At 37.8% G+C, this 26,603-nt stretch overlaps 2 protein-coding genes across 4 annotated transcripts in view; both read left to right on the top strand.

Moving 5' to 3' along the window:
• The window catches only part of LOC107749112 (kin of IRRE-like protein 1), a 41,030-nt gene extending 21,662 nt beyond the window's left edge, over positions 1–19,368 (top strand). Inside the window, exons 2-15 of one of the 3 annotated variants that reach the window (XM_016564195.1) lie at positions 4,727–4,879; positions 6,096–6,245; positions 7,529–7,686; positions 7,789–7,939; positions 8,025–8,130; positions 9,096–9,244; positions 9,664–9,791; positions 9,952–10,078; positions 10,166–10,266; positions 12,434–12,650; positions 13,965–14,072; positions 14,910–15,016; positions 16,397–16,477; positions 17,553–19,368. In XM_016564195.1, coding sequence (XP_016419681.1) covers positions 4,727–4,879; positions 6,096–6,245; positions 7,529–7,686; positions 7,789–7,939; positions 8,025–8,130; positions 9,096–9,244; positions 9,664–9,791; positions 9,952–10,078; positions 10,166–10,266; positions 12,434–12,650; positions 13,965–14,072; positions 14,910–15,016; positions 16,397–16,477; positions 17,553–18,098 — 2,282 coding nt within the window. In that variant the 3' untranslated portion in view covers positions 18,099–19,368. Of the gene's footprint in view, positions 1–4,726; positions 4,880–6,095; positions 6,246–7,528; positions 7,687–7,788; positions 7,940–8,024; positions 8,131–9,095; positions 9,245–9,663; positions 9,792–9,951; positions 10,079–10,165; positions 10,267–12,433; positions 12,651–13,964; positions 14,073–14,909; positions 15,035–16,360; positions 16,478–17,552 lie in introns of all 3 variants that reach the window. The other 2 variants (XM_016564194.1, XM_016564193.1) reach the window with 2 other exon arrangements.
• Positions 19,369–25,799: 6,431 nt separating this feature from the next.
• LOC107749201 (RNA-directed DNA polymerase homolog) lies at positions 25,800–26,273 on the top strand. The gene has a single exon (XM_016564298.1). The coding sequence runs from the start codon at positions 25,800–25,802 to the stop codon at positions 26,271–26,273; it is 474 nt and encodes a 157-aa protein (XP_016419784.1).
• The last annotated feature ends 330 nt before the right edge of the window (positions 26,274–26,603 follow it).

Below are 26,603 nucleotides of genomic sequence, written 5' to 3'. Positions count from 1 at the left end.
ACTTTTAACTTGAATGCCACATTTTTTTAGAACACCATGTCATTTTCAAGATGGTGTAAAAGACGTGAGGGTCACTGTCCATTTAGCGAATTTTAGATGGAAAAACAATGAAAAAGCAGCAGTGGAATGCAAAAACTTGTTCTGTGTGAAGGGCCCCTAAATGATTCAATGAATGAATCATTTGAGCGAATGATTCAAATGACTCACTCAACAGTCACTTGTCGCCACCTACTGGCAAAGCGGACTTGCAGAAAGAGACGCTAAAAAAATTGAGAAATCTCCAAAGTATAATTGAAGCCAAATATTAAATAATAACGCAAGGGTTGATCGGGATGTGTTAGAACTTTTTGAATTACATTAAACTTCTTCCAGTTCAAAGAGAACAAGAACAAAGAAAGATGCATATGGTGGAAAAATAGAGATGGTGGGAAGACAAAAAAATGCAAAGGTGTAGAAATGTGTAGCCTGTGTTGTAGAAGGTAAAAAGTGTCCACCATCAACTCAGAGACGTGAAGGTATGAATGGACAGAGTCAATGAAGGAGATGGAGGAGGAGTAATCAAATAGAAAAAAGGTGAGGACTGAGCGAAAAGAAGGAGGAGTAAGGTGAAAGATGAGGATATTTAAAGAGTGGGATGAAATCAGAGCGGGGAGAAGGATTGAAAGTACTGTAAAAAGCCAAAATTGAAATTGTATCTGTGTGTTTCTCTCCTCTGTTCCACTTACATTTCCCTCTGGAATGAGTGGGATAGAGAGAAGTGGGAGAGCTTTATTCACACTTTTCCTAAAGAGATCAACAAACATGACATAGGAAAAGAAATAGACCTACACATACAGGTACTCACAAGAGAAAGTCAAACAGGCACAACAGGACACACACACACACTTACTGATGTTAATGAGAGCTGATGTGTGCAGAGAGGTTAACATATTTATACTCTAAAAAAGCAATTAGCGCCACAGAGAAATGAAATGAAAGAGTGAATAAAATATGGCTGGAAACAGATGGAAGGGAAATTACAGAGTATTTTGGGTTGAAAAAATCAAAGACAAATTGAGTAGAAAACTAGAAGCAGAATTGGTAAATAAAATAAATAAGTTTTTTAAATAATAAAATTTAATTCCTATTTAAACTTTGTTTCATAAGGTACATTGCATTCCTTTTTAATTTTAATTGAATATTTAATTTTCATATATTGATTATTTTATGATTTCCGCCAAGGGAGACAGTAATACCACAGGCAAATTAGTGCAAATCCAGACTTTTCTAAAATGCCATCATGATAGTTTAAAGCTCACTGGACATTTTGGAAATATTATTAATAATAATAATAATAATAATAATACAATTTTACATGTTAAATAAAATATGTATTCAAAATATAACCACTTTATTTGTGTTTAAAATGTTATATTATATTTATATTTATTGTTGCAGTTACTCTACATCCCAGGATACCTTTTAACAGCACACACACATTGTTTTACAGAATGCAAATATGCAAACACTTTGATTTATTGGTATTTAAAGTTTATTTCAACTGCTGCATAGAGGGACACCATATGCGACCACAAAAAAGTGAATAAAGACACTGATGTAGGAAAGAGAAGATTACAGTGAAGATTAGAGAAACTAATCAATTGAATCAAATAAAGATTCATTTCTTTGATTTGTTGGAAATAGTCAACATTATAGTCAACTCCAAAGGCTGATTCCAAAAAGTTGGGCTAGTTTTGGGCTAGTTTTAATTAGCAGTTGGGCTGGTTTGGTTTCGCAGACCTGGCAATCCTGCGTTTACTGCTGCTACTACAATGCATACTCCAAAAGATTCTTCACAATTTCGATTCATCCCAGTGAATCAAATCTTGTACTTCTGTCCACAAAATGACTCGTTTAGAATCTCTGCTTCCTTCAGCAACCTGTACGTCACCTCATTGCGCCTGCAGATGGCGATCAGTGAATCTTTGAATCATTCACTCAGCAGCACGTTGTTCAAAACACAGAGTCATCTCAACAACAAAACAACGCTAGCTAATCGATCATGATTACTGACTGGTCTTGACCGAAAGCAACTCGTGCTTGAAAGAAGAGGCAACAGAAAAGCAATGAAAGAGGTGAAAACAAAGTTCATTATTAATTTTAAACAAGTGGAAAACGTATTACAGAGGCTTCCACCTCAGCTGCCAGTGGCTAATCCGGCTTTTCGAAGAAGCTGTGTGCTTATGAATGCACCTATATTTATTTATTGTTTTAAAATGAAATGTTAAATTGTAAACCATTATACTTTATATTGCTCTGTTTAGTGTAAGATCTCACTTTGCCTGCCTGAATGTATCCAGTCTGGGAATCGATTCCGAAGTTTGAATCAAAGTCAGAGTCGATTCCTAGTAATAACGGTAACTTAAAGGGATAGTTCACCGAAAAATGAAAATTCTGTCATTAATTACTTACCCTCATGTCGTCCCAAACCCAAAAGACTGTCATTGGTCTTCGGAACACAAATTACATATTTTTAAATAATTCATTAATTATAATAATTTATGAAGCTATGAGAATACTTTTTCTGCGCAAAGAAAACAAAAATAACAACTTTGAGGGTGAGTTATTATTGACAGAATTTTCATTTTTGAGTGAACTATCCCTTTAATCTGGTGATGTAAATATTTTGGTACCTGAGGCAGACTAGACATTAATTTTAGTACTGGCACACAAATACTCATGGACATCACACAACACACACCCACACAAAATACAGTTTTATTTGTTTGTGTGCAAAATTAGAGCAAGACTTGCCCTGAGGAAAGATGTGGACAAATGAATGTTCCGTCTGAGACCATTTGACTAAGTCATGTATTCTTGCTTACCTCTCTCGGCACATAATTAAAAGCTTGTTTCTGTGTCTCTGTGTGCTACAGGGTACATTATTGTCATTCTCAGTTTATCTCTTTCTCTCCATGACGTTTTACATTTGGCTCTGCTTTTCTAAATGCTTAACATTTGGCAGCACCACTTCAGGGATGTTTTCCTTATACTGTAGCATCTGGAAATACTTCAGAGTTTTCAAAAATACACACACACACATAGACGAATCAGTCTATGAATCAGACATCAGATGTTGTGTCTTTGTTCTGAGGGCACTTTTGCATCACTAATGACTAGTTTACTGAGTGAAGCTGCTTTGAGCATTCTGATACACAGGCCAGTGTCATTAAGCGCTGTTATAAGCAGCTGTGCCGCAAAGACATGACGTCATGTCTCCTGCAGTCCAATCATGATGCATGGACAGTTGCAAAGAGACAAGGCTGGTTTTATGACAGAAACTCGATGTCCAGAGCCCTTGACTTTCCGTATGACTTTCTTTCTTCCATGGAACACCAGAGTCAGTGTGACCGCTTCAGTCCTCTTTCATTTGCACTATATGGAGAAGAGTGTCCAGTACATTCTTAATTATCGGCTTGCTGGAGTAAATGGTGACAGAATTTCCATTTTGGTGTGACCTATTCCTTTAAGTGTGATGAAGAGTTTTGTTTTATGGCTGTAAATGTAATCCTCTGGAGGTGCACATTTTCTTTTTTTTTTCTACCTCCCTTTATTAAGGTTTTGCCTTAATTAGCAAATTGGACTGTTACCAATAATCCTGGAGGAGTGGCATGTGCCGGAGGAGAAAGAGAGGCAGGAAGAGAGAGAGTGACAGAATTTTTCAGAAATATCTCTGTGATGATGTAATGGATGAAAATTTGGGATGTGGCTGTAAGAGTCTGGGTAGCATATGTTTGTAAAAAGATTTGGTAACACTGGGACCAATTCTCACTATTAACTATTTGCTTATTAGCATGCTTATTAATGACATATTGGCTGTTCATTAGTACTTATAAAGCACATATTCTGCATGAATATTCTACATCCCTAATCTTACCCAATACCTAAACTATTAAGAAGCAGCAAATTAATAGTTTATTGAGGCAAAAGTTATAGTGGTTTGTTAATAGTGAGTATTGGACCTTAAAGTAAAGTGTGACCAATTTTTTTTATTAATCTTAATTTTTTATATATATTAAAATAAGACATTGATTAACACAAAATATCTGGGTCGAAAATTAACCAGGGATTGGGTCAAAAATGTCCCTAGTATTTTAAATGCATGGTAAAATGCCCTTGTGATGAACTCCTTGGTTAAAAGACACAGTAAAGACATTTATGTAACAAAATATTTTAAAGAAATGTTGTTCTTTTGATATTTTATATTCAACAGAGTATCCTGATTATCATGATTTCCACAAAAATATTTCTTGGCACAACTGTTTTCAGAGCTGACATTAAAAAAAATTTTCTTTAAAACCAAATCAACATATTAGTGATTTTTGAAGGATCATGCGACACTAAAGACTGGAGTAATGATGCTGAAAATTCAGCTTTGCCGTCAAAGGAATAAATTACACTTTAAAATATATTGAAATAGAAAATAGTTATTTTAAATTTGTAATTTAATAATTGTATTTTTATTTTTATTTTTTACAAATGTTCATGTCTTCAAAGGCAGAATTTAGATATTTTTAAATATTTAAATCGAAATTGTTCCTTTCTAGACTTGGGTTAGAAGTACTTAACAAAAATGTATGGCACACCAAAGAAAATCATCATAAAAGTGGGAAAAAACTACAGTGTCCCATGTACAGTGTACAGTAACATATAAGCTCATTTTTGTCTCTCTCTCTGTGTCTGTCAGTGTTCAGCGGCCCGCGGTTTTCTCAGGAGCCGGCGGATCAGTCTGTGGTGGTCGGGGAGAGAGTAGTTTTGTCCTGCGTGGTGTTTAACTACACCGGCATTGTACAATGGACCAAAGATGGGCTTGCTCTTGGCATCGGAGAAGATCTGAGAGGTGAGCGCACACACACATCAGATCACACTAACCGAAAGCGTCATGCACCTTTTTTAGAGGGGAAATGAGTGACATTATGAGCTCAATAAGAGCTCTAGGTGAGATAAGACAAGACCACAGAAAAAAAAAGACCTTTAATTGCAGGACAGGAAAGTTTAGCAGTACAAATTTGGTTAAGCATTAAAGGTGACATGGTTTTAAATGAATAAACCAAGAAAAATTGCAACTGCGTCAGTCAGCGATCACCATGCATTTTAGTTGTATCTAGTCATACTAGTTTGGAGTGACACGAGGGCAGGTATGATGACTGGATTTCAGTATAAAGCAAATTACTGACTAGATTTAGATATGTGAATGCGTGATTTCTGCTTAAGTGTTTTAGATAAACACCGTCTTTTCTTACACAAATTGTGCAACCTAATTTTCAATGATACAAGTTCTTTTGGAATTTGGCTCAGAAATCTGGCAAGCCTCATGCCTCTATGTATGTCTATATAATATATATGTTGCAATGCAACATACAGTACAACATAAGATTTCTCCCTGTCCTCCATTTAAAATGATGCAACAGACATATTTTTTTCCTTTCATTGTCCAGACATTGCCGTTTTCTTTCTTTGTCCTCTGTCTCGCTCTCTCTCTTTCCCTTTTTTTTGGACGTGCTGCTCTTTTGTCCGCTCTAATCACAGACACATACACATATAGATGTGCAAACACGCGCACAGGTTAAGCGTCTGCTTGCTGATTGGTTGAGCTAAAGGATGATGTAATCGTTGCCAATACTTTTGTCCTCCTGGTATCCAGATCGATGATGTCATAATGTGTGTGCTAGAGAGAGTGTGCAGTCTGAATGCCAATGTGTTGGAGTGCTGCCCTCTGGTGCCAAACGCATGTCCTACAATCCACCACATTATCACACTGATTAGCTAAACTGGCTGTATGACCTATGGTTTGGGTTTTATAATTCAAAGATCGCTGGAGCTTTCAATAAATTTACAAAGAATATGTATTTGTTTGAGCTGTATGTTTATCGTGAGGGGAAATCCATGGAATAGGGACAGTCAAGCAAAATAGTCAAGGCAAAATAAATATGAATTCTGACTGTACATACAAGCTATGCTGGGGCTTTTGCAGCACAGTATTATCTCATCTGAAATGATAAGTGCATGAAACATTTTACTGTGTTACAGTGTGATTGTGTGTGTGTGTGTTTCAGCATGGCCACGGTACCGTGTTTTGCGTATTTTGGATGTTGGGCAGTATAACCTAGAGATCACATCAGCAGACCTGACCGATGACTCACTGTACGAGTGTCAGGCCACTGAAGCCGCTCTGAGGTCCAGAAGAGCTAAACTCACTGTTCTGAGTGAGTACACACTGAATATGATCAGAGTAACATACTGCCATTATAGTGTTTTTTACAGTATGTATAATGTAAGAAGTATGCACTTATTTTGCATGAAATTCTTGTGCTTTTCAGTAAACAACAGCACACTGTGTGGAACACTGTATCCCAAAATGCAATACACTGAACTTAAGTTTCCATTTCCAGTGTGATGAAAGCACCTAAAGCAATATGAATCGTGTTTAACATTTCATTATTTGCAGAAAATTGAATACAAAAGTCAGTTATTTTTATATCTGAGATTGTTGCTGTGACAAGGTTGTAATATACTACTTTTTGAAATGTTCATTGGCACATAATCTTCACAAATAATTTTTAAAAAGTATGCAGTAAACAGTATGCACCGTGCAGTCCAAACATAGCCACCAACACACAAGAAGTCTCTTTCTAAAGAATACATTCTGCTTTCTTTATTTAACTTGCTTTGTAGGGACACTAAAAGCAGCTCCAGAGATGCTGTATTTCTGCCTCGGAGCAATTTAACTATTTACATCTCTTTTTTTTATGTGAATCTATTCTGGCATGATATACAAAAGTGTGCATTGCCATCATTACATTACATAGACTTCATTGAAAAATCAAATCACTAACACAAGTTACATCACTACATACACAAGTGAAACAATGCAGTAATAAACTTTCCACACATACACTACCATTCAAAATATTGGGTTTGGAAAGATTTTTTAAAATGTTTTTAAAAATGATACTTATCAAGGCTGCACTTTTTAGTTCAAAACTGCAGTAATTGTGAAATATTATAACAATTTAAAATAACAGTTTTCTATTTTTATGTATTTTAAAATTGTATTTATTCCTGATGGAAAAAGCTGAATTTTCAGCATCATTACTCCAGTCTTTAGTGTCACCTGATTCTTCATTATGCTGATTTGATGCTCAAGAAACATTATTATTATTATCAATGTTGAAAACATTTGTGCTGCTCAATATTCCTGTAGAAACAGTTTTTTCATGATTCTTTGATGAATAGAAAGTTTAAAAGAACAGCATTTGTTTGAAATTTATTTTTTACATTATAAATGTTTGCTATCTCTTTTAATCAGTTTAATGCATAAAAACATATTCTTTTAAAATCTTACTGGCCCAAAACCTTCGAACAATAGTGTGTAGTACACAATATTCACAAGGAAACAAAATACCATATATGTGTCAGTATTTATAGATGTAACCTGTGTGCACAGTGTGTAAGTCACTTTCAGCATATTATCTGTCTATCTGTGTAGTTCCTCCTGAAGGTCCTGTTATCGAGGGCTCTCCAGAGATCCTGCTGACAGCAGGAACCTCATATAACCTCACCTGTGTGTCTCGAGGAGCAAAGCCACTGTCAACGATAGAATGGTACAAAGATGGGATCATAGTGGAGGGAGCCCATACCAGCACTGTGAGTGAGCACACAAGCAAATGAAGATAGCATGAAAATCACATATATGAGAACAGACGATATCTATCTATTTATCTATCTATCTATCTATCTATCTATCAGGAGGTGTTAGCGGACAGGAAGAGGGTGACCACAAAGAGTTTTCTGGAGATCCAGCCAGTGGACACAGACACAGGACGAAATTTCACCTGTGTGGCCTCAAACCTGGCCGCCCCGCTGGGAAAGAGGGCCACTGTTACTCTCAACATCCACCGTAAGTGTTTGTACACCTACTTTGCTGTGCTGGCATACTGTATATCCACAAGAAGGGCCCTAATGACCTCTCAACCTCTCTCCAGATCCTCCTACAGTCATCCTGTCTATAGAACCTCGCTCAGTTCTAGAAGGAGAGCGAGTTCAATTTACCTGCCAGGCCACTGCCAACCCTCCCATTATGGGCTACAGGTTAGTGTGTAGTGTGGGTGTATATGCTGATCGCAGTGATGTGCTTTACATATGCACAGTGTTTGTGTTACAGTGTTATTTTTGATCGTTGAAATCATTGTCATTTTGTTGTGTTTTTGACATTTTTGTTTATTTATTTATTCAATTTTAAATATGTATATATAGTTTTTATTAATTTGTATTCACGTTTTGGTTTTAGTTATTTTAGTACCTCAAGAAAATTAAAAATGTTGTCTTGGCTAATAGCTGAAATACAATAAGTTCAAGTTTTAGTTTCGCTTTCACAACGAAACACATCGTCACACACGGCGGCCTAGAGTGAGCGGAGGCCGGAGGGCTTGAGAACGGTGCGGCCGGCGGATTCGACGAAGGAGCGTCTGGCGGGCTTGTGGCAACCACATGTGACGACCCCGGGCTGGACTCCGTTTCTTCCACGGTGAAAGCCGATCCGGCGATTCACAGCGCAAAGTTGATGTATTTCCTCAGCAACCAGCACGGATCAGCTCTAGGCATGACGAAGCAGATATCGTCCTCTTTTGGAAGGCCAAACAAAGTAGTTTCGCTTTCACAACGAAACACACAGCGCCTTCACGACATGGCGGCGGCGGCAACAACAATACTACAGCGAGAATAAAAGTTACGCCATCTTTCTTTGCGTGAACATTTGGGCGGCGTTATGTAAATCTTCCCACATCGTGACGTAGACATGTGGGGGCGTGTTAGAACGAGCCGTTTTAGGTAGGCGTGGTTGACTCTTAACTTTTATAAAGAATATCTCTTTGGATTTGAGACTTTAGTCTTTGCAACTTTACAGATCTTCTTTATGCACCAAGAGCTTGTAACACTCCAAAGAGAAAGGAAAAATTTAAATCGCATCATATGACCCCTTTAATGTTTATTTTATTTCATTTAATTTGTAATTTTTTTCTGCATTAGTTAACTATAATAAGCGTAATGTGTTGTAGGTGGGCTAAAGGGGGCGTGATTCTGGACGGAGCGAGAGAAAGTGTGTTTGAGACGACAGCAGATCACTCGTTCTTCACTGAGCCTGTGTCCTGCCTGGTCTTTAATGCGGTGGGCAGCACTAACGTCAGTATTTTGGTGGACGTTCACTGTGAGTATCTCAGTCCATCCATCCAATGATCTACCACACAGGTCTATTGATAGGTTTATATTATACTGTATGGGTTTGCCATTGCTAAGCAGTTCAGCTAGTGCACATTATGTTTTTATTTCATTCTCACATTTAAATGTTATTTAAAACATAAAGCCAGTTCTGTTCTGATTTGGCATATCCATATTTACAAAACACCATTTTCACAGCCACAGATTGAGATATGTGTTTATTAAAATGCAGATACATTTTTTTTCTAATGCAAGTTTGCATAATTTCATTTAGGGAAACAACTTTTAGTGTTTTTGTTTTTCAGTTTAAATTTGATTTTAATTACTTTTAGTGGTTTTTAAATCTTCATCTTAATTGTTTTAGTAAATTATAATAACCTTGTTGTCTTCTTTTTCTCTCTCATGTAGTTGGTCCAATTTTGGTGGTGGAGCCGAGACCTGTAACAGTGGACGTTGACTCTGATGTCACACTCAACTGTAAATGGTCAGGAAATCCTCCGCTCACCCTCACATGGACCAAGAAGGGCTCCAGTATGGTTAGTGCACACTAAATAATGCTTCCTACACCCTACAAAGTGCACTTACCTCTAACACACACAAAAATTCTACACATGTACAGTACACATTCAACAAAAACACTCTATTGACTATTTTTAATGCTGTCTATCTTTCTTTATTCAACCCTTTGTTGTTCAGGTCCTCAGTAATAGTAATCAGTTATTCCTGAAGTCTGTGAGTCAGGCAGATGCAGGACAGTATGTGTGTAAAGCCATCGTTCCCAGAATTGGTGTTGGAGAAACAGAAGTCACTCTTACAGTCAATGGTCAGTAACACATACATAACTACACAAAAATATGTCTAGATTTGAAAAGTGTGATATGACTCTCTTATGATGTGATTGGGTGTCCAGGTCCTCCAATCATCTCGAGTGAGCCGATCCAGTATGCCGTGAGAGGAGAGAAGGGGGAAATCAAGTGCTACATAGCCAGCACCCCTCCGCCGGACAAAATCGTGAGTTGAAATCCCACTCTGTACAGTACATAAATACAGCTTTTATTACAGGTTATTCTGAACATGTGGCATACTGTGATTTACTGCAAACAATACATTTCATGCATTGCACAGATACTGTGTAAAAATTAATGTGGAATAAATAATCAAGATTATTTTAGTAAAGAAATGTCTGTTTCTAGAGTTTTAAAGTTTGTTCTTTTGAGGTGGGGCTGCATCTTCCTTTTTTACAAGTAGGAAATTCTGGTTATGCATTGCCAATATAATTTCTCTGGGTTTTCAGTGCTGTTTCTTGGCACTAATGGTGCAAAAATGACATAAAGTAGCTTTATTCAGCTTTATGTATTCTATTAATGTATTCTATTAATGTACTGTACTTGTCCTTCCTTTATCATCTTTACACTATACTTGATTGAATACTGAGAGAGAGAGAGGGAGAGAGAAAGAGCCAAAGGAAGCGTGAAAAATAGAGGTCAAGAAGATATCAAATGAGACATGAAAGATGAGGAGGGCTGATGGGGAGGGGGAGAAAAAGAGTGATTGCGCAGAACAAAGTCCTGTACCTTTCAGTGTCGATTATCACCAGCAGACGACACGACATGACAGACAAATGAGTGAGCTTTTAACAATCTCAGCACTTTACTCAACGCTCTGCCTCTTTTCCTCCTTCCTTCACTCTCTCTCTCCTTCTTCCTTCCACCTGTCCTCTAGTTAATGTCCTCCTCTTTATCGTTCTCCTTCAACCACCTTTCTAGTCACTCTTTTTCCTTTCTCTCATTTTAGCATGCTTCTTTGGCACAATAAAAACTGCTGTGCTGAATAGATAAAACAAATAAGAATAGTTCAAATGCAGTAAAACTTAGTATTAACAAATAAAATAATTGTATGGTGTATAAAAACTAAAATAAATATAAAATAAATCAATATTATAAATAAAAATAATAAAAATAAAAATAGCATTAAAATAGTAAACAAAGAAAACAAATATTAACAGATAAAATCATTAAAAAAATAAATAAATGCAAAAAGGTAACGAAGAATAGTGAAAATAAGGGAACAAATTGTAGTATTAACAAAGAAAAAAAGGAATGGTTTATAAAATAAAACAACAGCTCAATAAAATAAAATAGAATAAAATTATTAATATAAAACAAATAGTAATATTAACTAATATAATATTAGTAATATTAACAATATATTTTGTTAATTTACATTTTTAAATGATAAAATAATGGCAAAAACGTAAAGTAAGTGAAAATAAATGCAACTATAGTATTAACAATGGGAATGGTTTCAAAGGAATGAATTATAAAAGAAAACTTAAATAAAAATATATAATATATAAATATATATATATATATATATATAAAAATATAAATAATATAAAAAATATATATATATAATAAAACAACAGTCCAATAAAATAACAGTGTGAAAAAGTGAATAGCAGAATAGCAGTATTAAAAATAGCAAACAGATTGTAATATTAACAAATAAAATACTAGTTTCTAAATTATCAATTAAAATAACAGCCAAAAAAGTAAAGCAAGAATAGTGAAAATAGAGGGGAAAAGTAGTAGTAAAAAATAAAGTTAAAAAAGTGAATCATTAAAAATAAATAAATAAACAGTCCACAAACTTAACAAAATAGAATGAGCTATTGGAGTAATATTTAAGCAAGTTATTAAAGGGAATAAAAATTTAATTAAAATTAGATTTGCCCATAATAGTACTATTATGCATGAGTTTAGTAATAGAGACTCACACTCTGTTGCTCTCTTTCTCTGCCTGATGGCTCACTGGATAATGAGACATGACACAACAGGACTGGCCTTAATGTGAAGACGGTACTTATGAGATAATGAATAATGGAATAAATGAGGAAAGAAAGTGGAGGAGAGGAAAGGAGAGTGGGCCACGCTTTTTGTTCGTCATCCTCTCGTCCTTCCTGTTGCGCCCCCCGCTCTCTCTGTCGCTCTGTTGTCAGTTTGAGAGGGACATTAGCGCTGTGAATATTTGATGGTGTGTTGTTCATTTTGTATGAACTATCTGCTCTCCCACAGTTCAGAGCAAAATCCTAAAAGGGCTGCAACGCCTGTGAACCCCTGCCTGTGTGTGTATTTACTAATGTGTGTGTGTGTGTGAATGCATACATGTTTTTCTGCAGGTTTGGGCCTGGAAGGAGAACGTGTGGGAAAAAGAGAGAGGAACGCTGTTGGAGAGGTACACAGTGGAGCAGAGCCGACCTGCGTCACAAGGGGGCGCCGTTCTGTCCACGCTCACCATCAATAATGTCATGGAGTCTGACTTCCAGTCCACCTACAACTGCACGGCATGGAACGCCTTTGGACCAGGAACCATGATCATCACTCTGGAGGAGACAGGTCAGGAAAAAACACTCTGGTAGAATAGTGTCTATAGACCTGTCTTATTGTCTCCCACTGTCTCTTTCTTAGGTATAGTGTCTGTAGGTATAATTCTCTCTTTCTCTCTCAGATATAGAGCATTCATACTTTCATAGGTCTATTTCAGATATGTAACACCTCTCTCTCTCTTTCTCGCTCTCAGATATAGCATCCGTAGGTATAATACCTGTCTGTCTCTCTCACAGATATAGTGTAATGTTTAGGTACAGTGTAGTGCGTAGGTGTCTTTCTCTCAGATGTATAATGACTGTAGATATTATACCGGTCTCTCTGTCAGATATATTACCTGTCGGTGTCATTCTGTCAGATATATAATGGCTATAGATATAATACCTGTATCTCTCTCACATATCATGTCCGTAGATGTCTTTCTTTGAGAAATATAATGCCTGTAGATTTCATTCCTATCTTTCTCTCAGATGTAGTGTTCATAGGTGTCCTTCTCTCAGATATAACACCCATAGGTAACACCTGTCGTTCTCTCAGGTGTAGTGTTCATTGGTGTCTTTATCACAGTTATATAATGCCTGTAGATATAATTCTTGTCTCTCTCAGATAAAGTGTAGGTGACTTTCTCTCAGATAAACTGCCTATAAATGGTCTCTCTCTCTTATATATATATTGTCTGCAGGTGTCTTTATCTCAGATACAATGCCTGTAGATATGAGACCTGTCGCTCTCACACTTAGAAATAGTATCTGTAGTTATAATAATTGTTGCTCTCTCTCTCAGATGTAGTGTCTTTAGGTGTCTTTCTCTCAAATATAACACCAACATATAATACCTCTCTCTCTTTCTCAAATTTAGCATCTCTAGATATTATGCCTGTCTCTCTCTCATATATATAGAATTTATAGGTGTTTTACCTGTCTTTCCCTCTCAGATGTAGCGTTCATTGGTCTCTCTCTCTCTCACATAGTGTCTGTAGGTATTATGCCTGTCTCTCTCATTTGTATAGTATCTCTCTCTCAGATATAGTGGCTAGATATTATATCTGTCTTAGATATAATATCTATTTGATTGACACATAGGCATTATACATGTGTCTCTGTCTCTTATATAATAGCTGTAGATTAATACCTGTCTCTCTCAGATATCTCATTCCTATCTATAATACGTGTCTCTCTCTCAGATGTAGTACCTGTAGATATTATACTGTCTGTCTTTGACTTAGACATAGCATCTGTAGGTAATATAAACATCTGTTTCATGCCTGTCTCTCGCTGTCTGAAGTATAGTGTCTGTAAATGTATGGCTGTGTCTCTCTTTTAGATATAGTGCCTGTAGGTGTGATAGCAGGTGGATCTGTTGGATCTTCCATTTTGCTTCTGCTCCTCCTGTTTGCTCTGATATTCTATCTGTATCGACAGCGCAAAGGCAGTGAGTACACTGTGTATGTGTGTGGCTCTGTGTGTGTGCATCTGTGTTTCATGTTCATTTGCTTGTGATGAATTTCTAAGAAAATAAATATACATTTGTATTAAAAGGCAATGCTCTGAAAGTCAAATGGTGAAAAAAAAGTGTAAAATGCTTGATTATGGTTTGGTGCCCCCGTGTGGCTACAAGACAGAAAAGAAAAAAAAAGCATGTCTAAAACATCTAAATCATATTTTACCGCATATTTTACCACAATATATGTTGCTTATTTATTCATTTCAATAATAATTCTATTTTTAGAGCTACTATTAACATTTTTGTTAATACTCTTCCCTCACCAATTGTGTGAAATGAAAATAATGGATATTTGAATTGTAATGTATTTATATGCAGTTATATTTACAAAAATAGTTAATATGCTTCTTTTAATTAATGCTAAATTTAAACACATTTTAAACAAAAAAAAACTGAAATTAGAATAAACATTGCTGAAAATTGCAAACTTAACAGAAACAGAAGAAAATTCTCAGCAGGTTTTACCATTTACGCAAAAACAGTTTTATGCTTTTTTTTTCATTGAAACTTTGACGGCAGCCAAAGGCAATGCAAAATATCCGTTTCAATGAGACACATGCTAAAGATTTATGTGCCCTACCTTTTTATGGAACAGCCTGCTCACGCAAAGGTCGTAGGTTCAGTCTGTAACAATAAAATGAGAGAAATCATAATCTTGCTTTCAGACCAATGCCTATAAACTGCTATGATTTAATGGAACCATTAAATCATTTCATTGATTAAAATTATGTGCGGCTTTGAGTCAGTGATCTATTATGCTTGCAGGTCGTCGTGGAGTCACGTTGAAGCCAGACATTAAGGTGGAAACGGTCAACAAGGAAACTCACAGTCTTGAGGAAGAGGCTGCCGGCGCCTCCACAGCTACACGAATGGTAAAGGCTATGTATTCTGTGAGTATCTATAGCATAAATTAGACTGTCAGGCTGTCTGATATAACATTCATAAATATATGGTCAGACGTGATATTTTGTTATCATAAAAAATAAAGAAATAAAGACTTCTTTAAAAAATGACGATACTAGGGGCATTTTGCACTTAAGTCTGTCATGTTAGAGTTAGAGTGGTTAAAGTCTGTTTTGTTAGAGTGGTTAGTTTGCAGGTTTTAACCTAACCAACTACAGAGAAGTGTGACGAGAAATTTTGTGGGGCATTTGGTTTCTCCGTAAAGAGCACTGCAGTTCAAATGTTTGGGGTCGGTAAGGTTTTTAAAATTTTTTGAAAGAAGTCTCTTATGCTCACAAAGGCTGCATATATTTGACCAAACATACAGCAAAATAAGAATATTATATTATATTATTGAAAAATATTTTAAAATGTAATTCTTGTAATAGATCATTACTCCGGTCTTTAGTGTCACAAGATCCTCATGAAATCATTCTAATATGCTGATTTGGTGCTAAAAAAAAAATCTTATTATTATCAATGTAGAAAGCAGTTGTGCTGTGTAATATTTTGGGGAAACCATATTTTTCAGGATTATTTGATGAATAGAAATGTCAGAAGAACAGCATTTATTTGAAATAGAAAGGTTTTATTCTTGTGATCAATTTAATGGCTCCTTGCTGAATAAAGGTTTCTTTATTTATTTTCATTTATTCATTTTCATTTCTTTTAAAAGAAAATCTCACTGATCCTGAACTTTTGAATGGTAGTGTAGCAGTACAAAATATCGAACATATTGTGATCGTTGTGATTATATTTCGTCGTGCTGCATTTTTGCTTTCAGTGTAAACAGAAAAATTACTTGCTGCTGGAAGCATCTGGGGTTTTTTGAATATGGTTCAACTGCTCTATAAAGTCTCTACAATCACATGATCTAGTCCAGCTTTGGCAGCAAACGCTGGATTGGTACATTTTTAGTCAAACTAAAGCATTTATATGAACTTTTAGTCTGACTGAAATCAAACTATTAAAGTGCATGTAAACATACTTAGTGAGTTTAGGAGCAGCCAGTTTTAGTGTTTTTCAAAATGGGCCATTTCTGCTTAATTTTATCCATAACAGTGAAAGAATTCAAGAAAGATATTGTTGAATAGATAAAAGATAAATCTGTAAATAAAAAGTTTCTAATGGTGAAAGACTTTCTTTCCACCACAAACTAAAGAACATTTATTCTTCACCAATTCTGATAAAGCTGATATCCTGTTTTCCTCCCTCTCTCTCCTTCTCTCTTCCTCCCTCTCTCCGTGTGTGTGTTTTGTTGTTTGATGGTTTAGTTTCTTCCCTCTGTCTCCCTCTCTCCCTCCACCCAGCCCTTCAAAGATGACATGGACCTGAAGCAGGACCTCCAGAGCGACACGGTGGAGCCCAAGGTGGAGGAGTATGAGCCCAAGGTAAGAAACAGCGCAGGTGCATATAGACATCAATGCTATACTTAAAGGAGACGTGTATTCCAAAGTGTTTTGGAATTCCTGTTTACTGTTAGTTTAAGTTTAATAAGTAGGTTGATTGCCTCTAAAAGTGTAAAAAAAATACTGTGGCACCATCAAAACATTTCACTGTTTGAGACCCCAACCAGCCTCACGCAGTAACATTGGCTCAACCAATGCTGTGAGTTTGGGGCGGGGCTATCTATTTGCCTGACCAATAGCAAACAGGAGGAGTGTTTTTGAAGGCTGTACTTATTTTTCCAATCCTGTTTGCTGATGCTGGTGGTGCCGAAATTACACACTTTACCTTTAATGTTTGACACAGACAGAGGAAGTATTATAGCTATGGTTCAACATTTTTATGGGGTTGTTTTCCTAAAATATACATTTTTGAATAGTTTTTCCCAGAAGTTTGGTGTCAGTCAAAGAATACTGAACAAAATGTATTACAGTTTCCACAAAAATATTAAGAAGCACTACAGTTTTCAACATAATAATAATAATCAACATAATGATAATAATATGAAATGTTTCTGGAGCATAAATTCAGCATATTAGAATGATTTTTGAATGGTCATGTGATACTGAACGCTGAAGTAAAAATAATAAATTACATTTTTAAATATATTAAAATAGAAAAGTTTTTTTTTAATATAAAATTTAAATGTAAGTTTTTTTAAATTAAAATACTGTTTTACTGTATTTTTGATTAAATAAATGGTCACCAAAACAGAAAACATTTTCTTATCAAAATCTTTCAAATCTTGCCAACCCCACACTTTTTAACGATAGTGTGTGCAAAGTAAAACACACAGATGTTCACACACTCCTATACAGTGCCTATAAACCAGGACTAAATGTGTGGTCACATTAGTGAAATTTCAGCAAAACATGACCAACTTGTGTGATGACTCACACAAAGCTCTCAATTTTGCAGATTCCTATTGCAAAGGCTGAGTTTAATCCATGAAATTGAGCAGTGTTAATTGTGAAATATTATATATTATATCAGTGAAATATTATATTTTTGTCATTTCAGGACCCCACCAACGGCTACTACAATGTTCGAGCTACGACACATGACGAGGTCCGCACCTCTACCCGCTCCCTGCTGTACCAGGAATTTCGGCCACCGAATCCCGCTTCAGTTTCGGCAACAGCCGGCGGCCCAGTGGCCAACATTCACCCGGCACCCACAGGCCGCTACGAGCCCCGGCCTGCTTCCCGAATGGCTCACAACACATACGCCCATTTTAACACCATTGCCAGGGCATCGCAAATCCAAGCCCCACCCAAGCCTGTCTCCAAGCCCACAGACTATTCTGGAGAACGTGGCTTGCTGGAATCAACCAATCCGCTGGCTTTTGACAGCTACGCTTATTCAACGACACCTCAATACAGGTTAGGCTTCGCCCCACCTTTGGAGGCAGGACCAGCCTATGAAATGTATCCTACGGGACAAGGGGTGGGGACGAGTCAAGATGCTAATGCGGGAAAATACCCCAGCTCTGCCCAATTTCCATATTCAACCCCGCCCACAGAATACTCTCAGAGACACACGCAGAGAATGCAGACTCATGTGTGAAACAGACACACTTGCCAACAAAAAACCACTTCCGTGGATGAAAATATATGGTACACGTTCATTTTTACACACTCTTACAGTCTGAAACTTTCTCTCCAACACAACTATATGCAAACACACACACACACATTGTGTTTTCTACCTTTACAACAATATGATTGAGAGAAAAAAAGTGCCAAATTAATAAATGACTGCAGCAGAAGAGGAAATCACAAGAGGTCACAGCGATGAGTGGAGAGAAAGCATGTAAACCTTATCATCTTTCCCTCTTCTTTCCTAATTTGAAGAAGATGGGTTGATGTGGTAAAACCAATCCTCTAAAATCTCTGCACCTAAATGAGACACTGCAAAGCAGCCATTGGACGGGTTTCTCCATGTGAATTGTATTGGCTGAAAGAATGGCCAATAGAAGGCTGGAGGGCAGCAGAAGCCATCAACTATTGGATGTAAAGCCCAGTGAAAGCCTGATCGCTATGCACTGGAGTTTACACTGGACCTGTTTAGATCTGTCCCATCAATCAACCTAATAAAATATGATGCGTTTTAAATTATGGGAATTGTGGGTGGGCTCACACTGATTGTATAATCCACAATGTGATATTGCAGAACAAGTCAGCGAGTTGAAGAATACTGCAGGTGCCGACAATCGCTTGTGAAATAACTCACCGTACGGCCCGCTCACATCACCACTGCTCACACTGCCCGAGCTCCTCGTAGGAATAGCTGTCCGCTGCCAGTTTGAACTCTTCTGATAGGACGGCGACGTGAGTATCTGGGTAAACGCCACCAGTGCTTTTAACTCTGAAAGCTGGAGTTTATGTAACATTTTAGGATTTTTTTTTACAAATGGATGCTACTCACAGAGTGTCAAAGTGAGCTTACGGACTCTTCTCTGAACACACGCTCTGCCTCCTTCCAAGACAACCTCATGAGTATTTGACGCTTTGTGTTTCTATGTGTGTGTGAGAGTGTGTGCTTGCTGATGTGGAGGAAATAACTGAATGTGATCAATCTCTTTCTCTGAAGTGTCCATGTATTTGTCCTTCACACTTACAAAGTAGAGTAGAGTGCTTTTCCATATTTGTATCTGAACTAAATTGCATTTGAAAGCGCTTTTATAGTATTTTTCTAAGATGGAGGTAAGGGGTCAGAGATTCAATGGTTTTTGGTATAAGCAATGTAAAGGAGAAAATTGTTTTAAAACATTTTTTTATGTTCATGATTTATACATTTGTCTAAATTCTGTAAAGGGATGTTGAATCAGATCATAAGAGCAAAGTTTAAAATAATACTAAAATGGAAGCGATTTATTCATTCAAGTCCTGAGTTTCTGTAATATCTTTTATGCAAAATAAAGAAGGGCTTTTATTATTAGCTCAAAAACCTTCCTGCTCTGCAGAAAAGCAGAAGATGTTTCTGCTGTGGAATTTAAATCTGGCTGAAAAATTTAGGTTTAATCTGCTGAAATGTACATCACCTTTTGGCCTATACTAAAAGTTTAAACATTCAAAATATGCAATGATCAATACATTTTGGTTCAACAAATTAGCATTTTTAATAAGGTTTGTCAGTTTTTGAAATAAAGTAGAAATTTCACAGTGAATTGGTTATAGGAGCTGCTCTGTTAAAGTTTGCAGGCACACATTTACAATATGGGTTTTCATAAACTATCCATGTTAGATCTCTTTATGACTTTAAAACGTATTTGGCACCTTTATGTATGACGAGAGGACAATGAATTTGACGAATCAAATTCACATATCAGAGAAGAGGAAAGATGAGGGAATGAATGTGCAATACTGTGTTTATATTGTGTGAATGTGAGAGCATGTTTAAGTGAGACTCTTGAGATCTATTTCCTCATGCTCCTGTTAAAAAAAGACCTGTACTTCATATTGTGTTTATTATTGACTTTTTGTTTATGTTTGTTTTATTCATGTTAAAATGTAAAGTACAAAAGAAAAATATGACCCATGTGCTTTTTCCCCACAGCAACTTTTACAGTGTCTTTTTTTTTAATTGTATGTGGTTATTTTTCCACAGTATTATACAATAAAAACATCTTTCATACTGACTCATTGTCATACAGTAACATCACACAGTACATACCTCATAAAAAAAAAATACATTGACACAATCAACATGCATATACAATGGGGACCAAAAAGAAAATATGGTAATTACAATTTAATTTTAATTATAAGATTTTGAAAACAGTAAAAATATAACATTAGAAGTTAGAACATAAATAAAGGGAACATTTCAAATTTGTGACTTGAGAATGGTGAGCATATATGGTGGTCATAGGATGCTAATTTCACTTTTACATGTTGTTTGAACACAAGTGTGTGTACATATCTACCCTATAATGATAAAAATCCAACCCCTGGTTTTTATTTAATCCCTAAAAATAATATCCCCTTTTTCAAATCAGGCCGTTCTCAGCTTCTTGTCTGTGTGACATCACACGGATGAAGGCCGCTCCCACGATTGTTGATTGACAGTGCCGTCTTACCTTGGACCCGCCCTGAGTGAGCTGTATCAGCCCAACTGCCATTGTTTCACAGCAGGAGCAGATGTAGACAAGGATGGCTCCTAAGCGATTGCGGTGTTCTCTTGTTGGATGTAATAATGAACATAGCAGTCGTCAATTACTCCCGACATCTGAGCCGCTGAAAAAGCAGTGGATTACTTTTGTTTGTGAAAGGAATGCGCCCCCGATCTACCTAAATGCATTTATGTTCGTGCGAATCATTCGTGATCCAGCTTCACTTACAGCAGAAGTGAGTATAAGGTTTTTTTTTAATGAATCTTTGCAATCGCTGTTCCTAATAAAGTGCTACTTATCAAGTTTTGCAGCTAAATGCTGCTAAAGTAAACAGTCTCTCAAAGCACCGTTGGTCACAGAAGAGAAGGGGCGGGGTCAGCAGAGCTCATTAGCATTTAAAGCAACATGCAAAAAACGGGTTGATTTCTGCAGAGCTGATTTTGAAAAGGTAAAAAGGGTGTTTTTTACACTACCATTGAGAAATTTTAACCAAAGTATGTTATAGACTTTTAATTAAGACTCATAACGAATCATATCAACTTGTGGAAAATGGGCATCCGATGATCTAGAATTGCTTAGATTTCCAAATACCTGCGGGACTCAAAAGTACATACGTCTGCTTAGAATCTGATATGGCGCTAGCTCTTTTCCACGTCAAAGATGTTTTTTATAAATCTGAACGTTGACGTTTAGCGTATACGCTCTAAGATCAAAAAATGTATGCATGTTTTATAAATTAGGCTCGCCACTTCATCTACTAGCCAAAGTTCTTTCTCCTTCAGCAGTCTGCAGAATTCTACTTTTGCATCATCTCCTCCGAGTCAAGAACATCCAACAAGAGTCTCATTTTTTCCTGTCGTGGTTCTGCAGCATGAATCTTACTCTACATTTCATGAGTAATCATGTTTTTGCTCTTCAGACTGTCAGCAATTGCCATCGCTGATGTAACTCTATCAATGAGTATATCTCTGTGTGTTCACAAATTCAGTTTCTGTTTGAAACAAAAGATGACAAATTAGTCTTTAGAAGAGTGTGCAGTATCTGTAAGACACATTTATAAGATAAACGTAATTTAGACATTCACCATTAAAATCAGACTTGGGATCTTTGTCTGATTGAGAAATCTGAAAAGCATTTAAAAGTCATCAAAAACTTTTGAGGTCTCATTCTTTGCAGGGAATGAACCACTATCTTTCCAGCCGTAAGCTAGGACAGACCATCACACACTACAAAGATGATCAAAGCTATGGACTGTTCATGCAAATAAACCTGTTAAAAAACAACTCACCAGCAGTTCTTCAATATAGAAAATGTTCTAGTTATATTAGTTGTATTTAGTTTATCCGTTTAATGCAGTCACTCTATCTGAGATAATCGTACGTATTGTGCCTAATAAACAGAGGCGTCATGCCCATTCAATGGGCACAATGCACGTGCCCCCTCAGATTTTTGAGCCAAATGGATTTTGAATGCAGCTTCCAAAATACAAAAAAAAATAGCCGAATAATATTTTTTATATTATACAATCACACAGGCGTGATTAGAACATGCAGTGCTGAACAGCACCAGCTGCTAAACTCAAATCTGCATTCTTTGGCTGGCGCTGAGCCAGATACAGACAAGTTTTTAGTTTTACCACACGATTTTGTAGAGCTTATGAATGCAATGACCAATCAGAGGCTTTCAGATGAGTCATCGCTGAAATGCCAGTGTTTTGTTCGCTCGCTCGCTGAAGGAATTCTGCTCTTTGACGAATTCTCTCATCAGAAACAACAAAGTGCAGATGTGCATACGATGTAAGTAGGATATACATATACAGTGTAAACAGCTTCAGTGATTATAATGAGAGTTTTTGAGAGTGCTTAAAATGTTCTTTCATAATATAAATGTGCTTTCTTTCTGTACAATGAAAGTGTTATAATTAAATTACAATGTTTTTTATTAAATTCACATTAAATAGGCTACAAAGTCAGTCGTATTAAAAATATTTTATGGCATGACACCCATATCTGGTACTTAAGTAAAAAGATGGGTTTTTATGAGTAGTTAATAGCCTAGATTCCACTACAGGCTTGCCCATCGGCCATTATAGATCAACTAACATAATCTAAGGTACAAAATGCATTTACATATTTGAGAATATAGATATTTCATTATATAGTTAACACGTTTGGGAATAAAAAGGAAAAAACAAATAAAACATAAGCCTATATCAGTTATACTTATATATAGGCCTGTGTGTGTCATCCCAGCAAGCAATAGCTGTCATTTCCCAGCAAACAGGGGACGTCCCCCGGACATTCCGAACGTCCGTTTAGGTCCGCAGTACGTCCGCTCTGTAACGTTCGCGGGCGGACGTTCGGAGGACGTCCGGATTTGGTCCGCTGTGTAACGTTCGCTGGCGGACGTTTTGAGCGTCCGCTCGACGTCAAGGGGGCCCTACACGCTGACGTCCGGGGGACGTTCGCAGAGGCCATTTAGGGGACGTCCTGGGGACCTTTTTTTGTTAGCTGGGTTCAACATCTCGGTTAACTAGACCCGATATAGTCCGGCTATGTGTAACCCACTTCTAGCCCAAATAACCTTGAATTTGGTTTCATGTCGTTTTCTTGCAAAATAACTTGTGAGATTTATGAAATTCCATCATGTAAGCAAAGTCAACAACGTTTACAAGGTGTTTGGTGTCATTTCGTTGAAATGTTCAATACTTAGCCTCTGCGTAGCCACGATTTAGCTCGTAGTCAGAGCGGCTATCTGTAGCCCACTTTTAGTCAAACCTGATTTACTGTAGTTTTTGGCCAGACAGCGCATGAGATGGTCGATATCCCATCATGTTCGCAGTGTCAATAATATCTACAAAGATATAAGTGTCATTGCATGACATAGTCTATATGTAGCCACGGTTTAGCTCTAAATTGGATGGCCAGGTGTAGTCTGCTTTTAGCCCACCTGGTGAAATCGAGGCAATCTATGGTCTAATTTTAACGGCTTGGCTATAGCCCTATACCAGTAACCAGACCAATGATGAGCATAGCTTTAAAATTGTTTACATGTAATTTTCGCCTGGGGCTGAGTAGTCATACTACTCTGAGTAGTCATCTATAACCCTAAAATAAAATAACCCTATAATAAAATGCTTTTATATTTGTAGGCTATCTATTCTTCATCTTCATAATACAGATTGCTGATTGTTTAACTACTGTAAAAGCAGAATTCTACAGACTGCTGAAGGAAAAGGAACCTCATCCAGTAGATGAACTGGAGTCTGGACCCAGTAGACCCTAATACAAAACAAAGATTTGATTTCTCAATCCCAATGATCCACACTTTGGCAAAACCAATGATAAGTCTTTCCTCTTTGTTGCAGCACATTATCAAGCAAACATCACTTTGCAACCCTTTACGGACACCTTGGCAATTGAATCGGCATTGGTTATTACATTTTTTTGTTTACTCGCCAGACTGAAATACTATACTATATATATATGTATATATATATATATATATATATATACATATATATATAGTATAGTATTTCAGTCTGGCGAGTAAACAAAAAAATGTAATAACCAATGCCGATTCAATTGCCAAGGTGTCCGTAAAGGGTTGCAAAGTGATGTTTGCTTGATAATGTGCTGCAACAAAGAGGAAAGACTTATCATTGGTTTTGCCAAAGTGTGGATCATTGGGATTGAGAAATCAAATCTTTGTTTTGTATTAGGGTCTACTGGGTCCAGACTCCAGTTCATCTACTGGATGAGGTTCCTTTTCCTTCAGCAGTCTGTAGAATTCTGCTTTTACAGTAGTTAAACAATCAGCAATCTGTATTATGAAGATGAAGAATAGATAGCCTACAAATATAAAAGCATTTTATTATAGGGTTATTTTATTTTAGGGTTATAGATGACTACTCAGAGTAGTATGACTACTCAGCCCCCCTAAAATTTTGCGATTAGTTCCATAAACTGTACACGAATTTGTGATCGCCTCAGTCCCCTTTAAATTTCATATGAAAATGTCTTTCAGCGCGTTGTTCAATCTGCAGGCCGCGGCAGAGCTGAGCGAGAAACAAAGGACAAGGTGTGTGTTTGTCGATAGATTGTTATAATATCTGCATCTATGCAGTTCTTTGTCATAAATACAATTTACAAAATATCATGGGGGAGCAATCGGTTCCCCATCTACTGTAGCCTAAGTTTTCGCTGCGTTCACCCCTCACACCACAGGTTTCCTCCAGTGAAAATGAAGCACATATGAACGCATTTGACGCATATATATATTGTAGCGCACAGACTTTATACACAGGGTTTGTACGTGTACTGTGTTCTAAACGGGCATGCCAGCAGAGCCCTCATCGACACGGGGTCCACTATTTCCATTGTCCGTCCGGGAACCCTGCCTGGAACGGAAGGGTCAACGCCAACCGGGTGGTCAGCCGCTACGATGCAGATGAGAACGGTAACTGAAGAGCAGGTGGCCCTTAAAGGAGGAAGGCGCCTGCAGGTGTTTTCGTCCATGAGTTTTGGTTGGCGGACATAGAAAATGCTTGTATTATGGGACTAGACTTTTTGACGCTGAGTGGGGCCTGTATAAACGTGGTCGGGGCTTACCTTCAAATTGGTCGGGAAGTCGTTCCCTTAAAGAAAGGGCAAAGGGCGGTTGATGTGGCCTTGGGCCCAGTAAGGGGGCAAGCAGCTGAGCAGAATAGTCCAGCACTCACATTAAAAGCTAATCCCGGGGATGTCAGCACCACGCCGGCCAAGTTCACCGCGCCAGTACCTCCCCATCAAAAGAGACTGTACAGGCCGTTCAGGAGCTGTGGCAACGGAGCAGTGAAGGACTTACCCCCAACCAGCATCAACAGTTGCGGGACGTGCTTAACCGCAACCAGGACATTCAGTCACCACTGAAAAGCTACCACTAAATATTGTAGAAACTTAATTTGCTGTAAAGTTGCAATGATTTGTATCGTGAAAAGCGCTGTACAAATAAACTTGACTTGACTTAACATCTTCGCTGCATAAGATGAAGACTGTAGACGAACGGGGCTAGTACAGCACGACATTGATACCGGCACAGCTTCTCCCATCCGCTTGCGACCACACCGGTTAGCACTGGACAAACAGACCGCAGCAGAGCAAAAGATCCAAGAGATGGAAAGGGCTGGAGTAATCGAGCCATCTAACAGCCCGTGGGCAGCCCCAACTGTGCTCGTCAAAAAGGACTCCTCCTGGCGATTTTGCATGGACTATCGTCGCTTAAACGCGGTCACGAGAAAAGACTCTTACCCGTTACCACGAATCGATGACACCTTGGACTATATCGCGGGGTCTAGTTGGTTTAGCTCCCTTGACCTCCAGAGTGGGTACTGGCAGGTGGAGTTGGCTCCGGAGGCCAAACCAAAGACTGCCTTCACCATTGGCCAGGGGCTATGGCAGTTCTGTGTAATGCCATTTGGCCTTTGTAACGCTCCAGCCACCTTCTCCCGGTTGATGGAACAGGTCTTGACAGGTGTCTCCCACCGTTGCTGCATGGTGTATCTGGATGACCTGTTGGTGCATGCACCAGACTTTGAAGGGGCACTACAGCATCTCCTGAAGATCAAGAAGGGGAAGGGGAATACCTGACCAGAGTGCAGCCACCACGGCAGAGAAATTGGTGGCGGAGATGTTCTGCAGATTTGGAACCCCAAATGAGACCCACAGTGATCAGGGACGCAATTTCGAGGCTGAAGTGTTCCAAGAAGTGTGTCACCTCCTGGGGTTGCGCAAGACATGCACAACTCCCCTCCATCGACAGAGTGATGGATTGGTGGAACGCTTCAACCGTACCCTGACCACCTAGCTAGCCATCCTAACCAGTGAGCACCAGCGTGACTGGGACCGACACATACCCCTGGTACTCTGGGCCTACCGAACGGCAGTTTAAGAGTCTACGGGGTGCACACCGGCTACCCT

This window comes from Sinocyclocheilus rhinocerous, unplaced genomic scaffold, assembly GCF_001515625.1.
Source record: "Sinocyclocheilus rhinocerous isolate Xijiao unplaced genomic scaffold, SAMN03320098_v1.1 scaffold919, whole genome shotgun sequence".
NCBI lineage: Eukaryota > Metazoa > Chordata > Actinopteri > Cypriniformes > Cyprinidae > Sinocyclocheilus > Sinocyclocheilus rhinocerous.
Note: the sequence above shows the minus strand (reverse complement) of the source record. Positions and strands in the feature narration are given on the sequence as shown.

Excerpts from the sequence above, each read along its gene's own strand:
- LOC107749201 (XM_016564298.1), top strand. The coding sequence starts at position 25,800 with ATGGAAAGGGCTGGAGTAATCGAGCCATCTAACAGCCCGTGGGCAGCC.